Raw genomic sequence first — 8,662 nt, 5'->3', positions numbered from 1 at the left:
TTAACCATAATGTCCTGTCTTAAACTACAGGAAAGAAAAATGTTGTTCCCTACAAACCTCTACAGCACTTACTATACTATATGGTGACAAGCTGAGAAATGTCTGCCTTCTGATGGCAAATTCCTCAAAAGGAAGGACTTACTTTATCCATTCTGGTTCCCTCGATGTCCACAGCGCTGAATGTAGCAGGAACCCAATAAATGCTCATTAATCAAATCAAGGAGTCACTATTTTTTTAAAAAAGTTACAAAATGGATGCAGTTAATTACAGAACTGTCTTAACTACCTGTTAGGATTGTAGCAGATATATAAAGTTTGCCCTTCTGTTATTCCATGTAGAGTGACATTTATAACATCAGACCTTCAATTAAAAGTCATTTAAGTTGCTTTATTACAGCTACAAATAAACTTTATTTGATGTAATGTAATAAAACATTTTCAAATTTAACAACATTTATCTGACCAGAAATAATCATTTAAATTATGAATATAAGTATTTACAGTTACTTTAGCAAATCTGCGGTTCAGGAATTTGTACAAGCTTTGTTGGAAAGGACAGTGCCCACCTCCCCTTTCAGAAAGGCTGACCCTTCCCCGTGTGTTGTAAGAAGCGATGTCAGTGAAAGTTGGAAGAAATCCACCATCCACATTGGAATTCCACATTATCCTGTGAGAGAACAGCTATATATATTATAGGAAAATAATATTCTCTTTCAGTTCTCTTTTGTCAAATGAAGGTTGGTATTCATTTTGTCCCCTTAGAGGTACTCTTCTCTGATCTACTGTCTTTCTGTCTCCCTAGCTCATACATATTACACAGAACCATTTAAAAAATATATACTATCTACAGAGGGATCTTTTCTGTTTCCTGACCTGCCCTGAATGTCTACCACTTTGGGGAGAGGGAGAGGAGAAGAACAGAACTGGCCAGGCGCACATTTGATTTAAGATACAGAGAACACAAAAACCAATCCTCCAGAAGGAACAGAATGGTATTCTGGAGGGTTCCTAACACCGGCCCAGGTGACCTCCGATGCACACAGTTTAATAAAACGCTGCTCAATGAGAATTAACATGTGGATGTTCCATCTCCAGAAGCGTCACAGTCTTCCATGGAAACCCCATTATTCCCATACTTCCTCCCCCAAACCTCACAGTTAGGGACCAGCCTGTGGGCCCACTGCGCCCAGGTGTAAACAACAGTCACAAGTTCTGTGCCAACAATCATGTTACTATATGGTGTGGTGACGTAGCCCCCACTCTTCATCCAGGGAAAACCCCTCACAGGAGGAATTGCCCTCACCTCTCAGGATCCCCCAGAAGAAGAGCAAGTGCGAGAAAAAGCTTTATTCAGGTTTTACTATTCTCTCCATCCTGAGATGTTCCTGAGTAAACACCATAACGAGAGAAGCGAGTTAACAAAGAAAGTACGCTGGTGGGGACGTCACAGGGACCCTGCAAAAAAGCCAAACCGTTTGACAGAAGCTGAACAGACACTGCTCTGGGAGATCACTTGTAGTAGCTGATGACGGGCTTCTGTTTTCTAACGTGGACATGCAACGTATTCATCACTATGCTTACGGCAGTTTGCTGGGGAAACCACCCTTCTGTCCCACAACAAAATACATGTCTCATAAATGATTCCTGAATATTCACAAGGCCTAGACTCAGAAACACGGGAACTTTCTTCACTTGCACCGACTTGGACAGAAGCAAAGCACCAGAAACTTTCCTTTCTGGAACTCAGTTCTGTGTGCATGCTTACTGCTGAGCTCATTGGGCTGCTTTCATCTGCACACGATAGCAGTGATCCACAGGTAAAAAAGCAGAGGTCACCAGCCCCCTCATAATATACTTTGAACACCAGGTATACTTTGCTGGTCATATTTTAGCCATCCCAAGAAAGGACAGAAGCCTCATTCCGTTCCGAAGTCTCAGCAAATGATTTCGTTCTGTCTCCACCTCTGTCTTGCCTTGTTTATTTCATCTCCATTATTCTGCTTTTGATCATGAATCATGACTTTTTTTTCTACAGTAGTCAGAGTTTTGTCTATAAAGAGAAAGAGAGAGAGAGAGAGAAAGGAGGCAAGAAAATGATTTAGCAGAACTGTAAATGTGAGTTTTCATTTTGTGGTGGGTGGATTTAATGTTTACTGCATTCAGTAATTTGAATTATTTGTGGTTTCTAAGGGGTTATGAGCATCTAAGGGGAAAGAAAAAGTGCTATGGCTCTTTTCATACATTTCATAGCTTCTACAAGTTGCCGGGGCCTTAATATATTTGCAAATCAGCTCCAGATAACCCTTTAGAAATTCACTTTTATAATATAGCTTTAGCCCCAAATGGCTCTACTCTCAATAATCCTTGCAAAATACTACTGCACTTGCCATACTTGAAAATAATAATGTTGACTACAGTGCGAGTGTTCTCCCCGTCAAACCTAGGAGGGTGCACTATAGTAAACCCTGTGTGCAGAGACTGGGAAACCCCACCTCCCTGACTTCCTTCCTCCTAGATTCACAGAAGTGCCATGAATCATGGAGAAGTTTTGGCCAACAGCTGAGGAAGTCTCTTTCTCCTTAGTGCAGAGCCACAGTCCCTCTAGATACACACTCTCCTACCTCTGTACCATCACAGGACTCAATTTACTGAACTATATCCATGTGCATGAGAGCCAGGTCTAAGAGGGTCCAGGGCCTCTGCCTTCCCATCCCATTGAAAGTGCTCCTCTCACTTGGCTGTCAAGACTTGTCAGATGGGTTTCCCTGGTGACAGGATCAGTTTCTCCAAGACACCACCTCTCGCTTTGTGCCTTACCCCACATGATGGTGCCTGAGGAGAAGCACCGCACTTCAGTTCGGACCCGTGGCTCCAGGCTGCTGGGTATGTAGGAGAAGGCACTGGAAAAAGGCTGTGTCCCCAGTGGGGCTCCACACTTCTTCTTAGCCTGCGGTCTCTGCCTCTTCTCCCATAGAGGAGACTGCACTTCCTCTGTAGCTCACAACGGCTCATGAACTTTACTGAATCTCTCCAGGCTCCAGCACCATCTCTGAAGTCTCCCTTTCCTCACCACCCACCTGCTAGTCAACTTCCAAATGTCCAGACATCCTTGGCCTCTTTCGTAGTCTCAATGCCACCCTCCTCGTGCAGGCCCTCCTGACAGGAGGCCTCACTTTTACATTGGTCTCTAACCCATTTCCTTTCTTCTGCTGTGAACCCCTATTTACACTGCATACCTTGTCTCACTCCAGCTCAAAAACCTTCCTCTCTCCCCACACCCACTTTGCCTACCTGCCCTCCAAGCTGACCCCAATCTACCCAGCTTCTAGGTCCTGCTGAAGACATACCCCAGGTTCTTTATGTACCTCCATCCATTTCTGTGTCCCTCTGTCCATACTGTCCCCTCTGCTTTGAGTAGCCCCAAACCCACCTCCACCCCTGCCATCCTTTAATCCTACTTTTTATTTAAGACCCACCCCAAATATCACCTCCTTCATGATTTCTACCATGGATATTTTCTTTCTAAGACATCCCCCCCGAGGCTTATTTTTCTCGTAGGTATGTTTGTATTGCTTCATTTTATTTTGTGCTATGTGTATTTACTGTCTACTAAGAAAACAAACAAGAATATTAGAAAAAGCAAGAGAGGTCAATTGCCTGCATTTCCTACTTTAAAGAGACACTGCAAAGTTAAAATGTAGGCAACTACAAAGCATGAAGCAAACAAGCTATTATTAGTACTAATTGATGATTTAATAAAAATAAAGAGCTGAATTCCAGCTAGTTAATGATGAGGAAAATACTACTCTGGGGAAACAGCCAAATTTTTGTTTGTTTCTGTCTTTAAGACAACATCCCACCACAGATATCCAGGTGCTTGATGCTTCTTCCTAATTTCCACTGGGACCCGTTTCATGTTTTTTTTTTTAATCACTGGTTTCTGTAAAGAAAAGGTAGAATCACCCTGAACTCCAAAGCTTCAGTACAAACCAGGGAGCAGCATATTGACTACATTCATGGCAGGAACTCAAGGTTATTCCACTAGAACTGCAATTGACAGGGATTATAAGAGGCTCATTGACGAAAAGAAGGGAGAAGGGAAGGCACAGCTACTTCAAAACAATTTCATGAAATTCTTTTATATGGAAGTATTTTAGAAACTGCTATTCAATATTGTTCACAGTAATGGTGTCAAAGAACAAAAGTCATCTAAATGTGACACTTAAAAGCCATTTATGGTGATTCAAAGCAAATCCATAAATAAAGCCATCAAATTAAAAAAAAAATCCCTGCTTCTATCACATTATCACATTTGGTTTTATATTACCAGTATTTGAATACTTGTGAAAAGATGACAAAGACTGTAATTTAGACTAGTGAATTACAATTACCAGTGAAGTATTTATAGCCTTTTCCCTCTATTCACTCCCTACCCAAGGAAGACTCCTGAGTGCCTGCCAGACTCCTGAGCCTCTCATTACGTTGATCAAGAAAATGGGGAAATATTTGGAAGTAGCAATACACAATCCAGTAGATTGTTTTTACAGGAAAGGAGGAAAACTATTATATAGGAGAAAAAATAGAGCCAAGAAGGTGGAATTAGGGACAAAAGTAAAAGAGACTAGAACCTAAGCAGCCAGAGGGGAAGAAAAGAGCTAGAGAGATTGGAGGGAGCAGCCCGGAGTCTCTAGGTTGACCAAGAAGTGTGAGCGCAAGAGAGATAGGGAGGGGAACAAAGGGTTCTAAGGTTTGCTGTGAGCTATGGACTGGATGCCACATTATTCTTCCAGAGACTCCAGGAGAGTTAGGATTGCTTGGGGTTATCCAACTGGTGTTTACCTGAATGCAGCTGTGGAGAGCAGGGACCATGGTGGGAGTTCTGGTTACTAGTCTTTTACCAGCCACCACCACATCTACAGCTACCCAGCCCACTGGACTGTGAGCTTCCAGAGGCAAGGACTGTCACTTATTCATCCTTATATCCCAGACATTCCTGGGGCCATGCCTTGTACACAACAAGCCCTCAAATGTTTCTGGAGAAAACAAGCCAATGAAGAGATGCCTTACTTCCAGCCTCTAGCTTCTAATTCATTCCACATGATGCCACTAAATCAGTCTTCATGGCTTTGGTGATTCCATTTTCCTACTTGCAGAGATTCAGTTAATGGCTTCCTTCTGCCCACACTAGGGTTTCTCAACCTTAGCATTATGGACATTTGGGGCTGGGTGATTCTTTGCTCTGGGGGCTGCCTGTGTAAGCCAGGATGTTTAGCAACATCCTCAGCCTCTACTCACCAGATGCCAGGAGGTCTTCCCCTCCCCCAGTTGTGACAACCAAAATGTCTCCAGACATTGTCAAATGTCCCCTGGGGGCAAAATCACCCCAGGTTGAGAACCACTTATCTACACTAAAAATCCCAAATTTCTGGGGCTGGAATGGAAGATCCTTCATAATTTAATTTATTTGACCTTTCCATTATGATCTCTAAATCTCCCCTACAACAATGCTTAGCTTTGGGCAGCCTGTCCTTTGCATAAGATCCCACACTGACGCCTCTATAGCAAATGTCTCCTTCATGTGGAATGGCATCTCTAGTCTCCTTTAGTTATAAATGCTTTAACTTTCATAGATATACTCAAGCCCATAGCCTTCCGGAAGTCTTCTCTGATCAGAGTTAGGGAAATCACTGAGTTACTTTCCTCTCCTTTGAATCCTATAGCTTTTCCTGTCTCCACTTTTCCTGTGTTCTCAACACCAAAAGAGTGAATGAGCATGTGCGTGTTTAATGTACAGTCTGTGCAATAGAAATACATGCACTAAGGCAGGAAAGACATCATGTGTTTTCTGGATCCTCCTCAATGCCTGACACAGTTAATAAACAAGAATTTAGAAAGGAGTCCTCCCACATTGGAACTGAAAAGAAAGCAGCCTGGTATAGAATTTTTTTAAATAGCAGCTGTTCCAACTCTCTAATTAGAAACTTCCTAGAGTTAATAAATATTTAGGCCATTCATCCCAAATGATTTTAACATTCCATAATTATAAATAAGATCAATAATTATAAATTCAAACAGAGAGATGTAATGAGGACACAGTCATTTTCTGAGGCCAGGGGAGAGCAAACTATGACCCGTGGGCCAAACCCAGCTGGCTACTTGTTTTTGTAAATAAAGTTTTATTGGTACACCACCATACTCATTTGGTTACTTGTGTCTGGGACTGCTTGCTCACTACAAAGCCAGAAATAAGTAGTTTCAGTGGAGACCGTATGGCTAGCAAAGCCTAAAATATTTACCATCTGGTCCTTCACAGTAAAAGTTTGCTGACCCCTGTCTTAGATTAACAGGAAAATAATACCCAAAACTCCGCATTAGCTAAAGACACGGAGGCAAATATCCTTGGATGTTATGTTGGCTGATTTACTTTTATACAAGTCATAGTAGTGTGGAAGTTAAAAGTACATTTAAACACAGATGTCCTGTGCTCAAATTCAGCTCCACATGGATGACTGAAAAAATTATTTGACCTCCCCAACAGAATGGAGATGAAGGAACCCAACCTCTCATAAAGTCATAAGGATTAAGTGACATAATTCACATGGAGTGCTCAGCATAATACGTGATAGTGAATCATCAATATATGTGGGTGACTATTATTTCAAACTGGAAAGCCTGTTTGTGTGACATTTGAAAATTAGCATTTTCTACACTATCTGAATTATGTGTGAGTTATTAGCTAAAATAATCAATAAAATTATTCTCAAGTTCTTTGACTGTATAGGAGGAAAACTAACAGAGTGGTGTTTCCTAGTTCAGGATTTCAATGGTTCTTTCCTAGTTTCTATACTGGCTACTTAACTGGACCCCCTGCCACCAGTCTTTCTATTTTATCAGCCCTTCCCACTGCTGCCAGGGAGACTCTCTTCAAACGCATCTTTCAGCATGTTACTCCTGGGAACTGAAACCAACATGCTTTTCAGCTCCTGTGCTAAACAACTCTGGGGCCAGGCAAAATCACCCAGTACTTGTTCCAGGAAATAGTTGTTTCCAAAAGATAAGACTGGGCACCAACTAAACAAGCTTACTCATCAATAGTAAGACTATTAGACTTACTGATAGTTTGCTCATTCATACTGGCATCGAGGTGCCTGGATGGGAGGGGAGTTTGGGGGGAGAATGGATACATGTATATGTATGGCTGAGTCCCTTTGCTGTGCACCCAAAACTATCACAACAATGTTAATCGGCTATAATCCAATATAAAATAAAAAGTTAAAAAAAAAGGCCCTCACTTAGTTATACCCACCAATCCAAAGCTATCATGTCATAATCTCTGCCCAGTCCTTACCAGTTCCCTACCTTAACATGACCCAGCCCAAGCTCTAAAACTCTATCAATATCCTTTGCTTATTCCCTCCATCTGAGAAGCTATCAAGTCTCTGTCAAGGAGGTGTCCTTCTAAGCTACAGTAAGTCTAATAAACTTAACTTACTTCTGTTAACAAATTTTTTCTAAATGTCTTCTTAGAGAGCTGATGGCTAAAATCCACAGCTCAAAACATTCAATAGCTCTTCACTCCTACAGACTCAAGTCATTTGACAAGTAGTGTTGCATAATAGCTAAGAGCACATGCATTGGAGTGATTCATACCATACCTACCACTTAGGGGCTATTTGATCTAAGTTACTTTACGTCTCTGAGCCTCAGTTATTCTTCTTAAAATTGGGGATGCCAGAAGCACCTACTTTACAGGTAGAATGATGTACATCATGATAGCATGTAGTAGGTGTTCAATAATTGTTAGAAATTATTACTTTTATTATCTAGTACAGTGTCAGGCACCGTACTAGATTCTGCAAACAGAAATTTGACTAAAACATAGCTCCTTCCCTGAAGGAATTTAGAATCTGGTCCTGGTGAACAAACACTAGTGGTCAATTCAGTAAGAATCTTATAGGCCTGGAAAGATCCCTGGGGATATAGGTTGCTCATTGCATATATTCTGAAACCTAAGATTGTATTCTTTCTTAAAAAAAAAACTCTTAATTTTTTACTACGAACAATTTCATATGTACCAGAGAGTGTATGTAATAGAAGTAAAAATAAATACCTGTGAAGCTATTTCACAGCTCAAGAATTAGCATATCTGTAGTCTTACAACTTTGAGTTCCTAGGACAAGAAATGATGATCTCTGGTTTCCCTTATCCATATTAAGGAGATGTTTCTGCCTCCTTCATCCTGGTGATGAGTTAGAGAACAAGCTGAGTTCCTTGAGGTTTTCAGAGTCATTTGGGGTGTATCCTAGGTTGGGAGCCCCTAGAGTCTACTGTAATCTATGAGGGCACTTCGGGACCCTGTTCCCCTGAGACAGCTGAGAGCACAGAGGTCTCCCTGGCCATCTTGATCACAAATAAAGGCAGGCTAGTATATGTATGGTATATAGAGGCAAGACTCACATGATGTGGGATCTAGACCCAGTGGTAACGCTAATCACTGTGGGATATCTCACTTGCCAGGACTCAGTTACCTCTTCTGTCAAATGAAAGGATTGGGCAAGATGACTGAGGAGGTCCCTCTAAGCTACCACCGTCCATGGTTCTCTGGTCTATTCCAGAGAACCATGTTCAGTGAAGAGGGATAACTCTTCTCTCACATCCAACA

General features: G+C 41.6%; 1 protein-coding gene across 1 annotated transcript in view; it reads right to left on the bottom strand.

The window, feature by feature from the left end:
* Nucleotides 1-1,818: 1,818 nt before the first annotated feature.
* Nucleotides 1,819-8,662, bottom strand: part of HTR7 (5-hydroxytryptamine receptor 7) — a 105,110-nt gene continuing 98,266 nt past the window's right edge. The window contains exon 3 of the mRNA XM_060114939.1: nucleotides 1,819-2,050. Coding sequence (XP_059970922.1) covers nucleotides 2,008-2,050 — 43 coding nt within the window. The 3' untranslated portion in view covers nucleotides 1,819-2,007. The remainder of the gene's footprint in view (nucleotides 2,051-8,662) is intronic.

This window comes from Mesoplodon densirostris, chromosome 1 (assembly GCF_025265405.1).
Source record: "Mesoplodon densirostris isolate mMesDen1 chromosome 1, mMesDen1 primary haplotype, whole genome shotgun sequence".
Classification (NCBI taxonomy): domain Eukaryota; kingdom Metazoa; phylum Chordata; class Mammalia; order Artiodactyla; family Ziphiidae; genus Mesoplodon; species Mesoplodon densirostris.
Note: the sequence above shows the minus strand (reverse complement) of the source record. Positions and strands in the feature narration are given on the sequence as shown.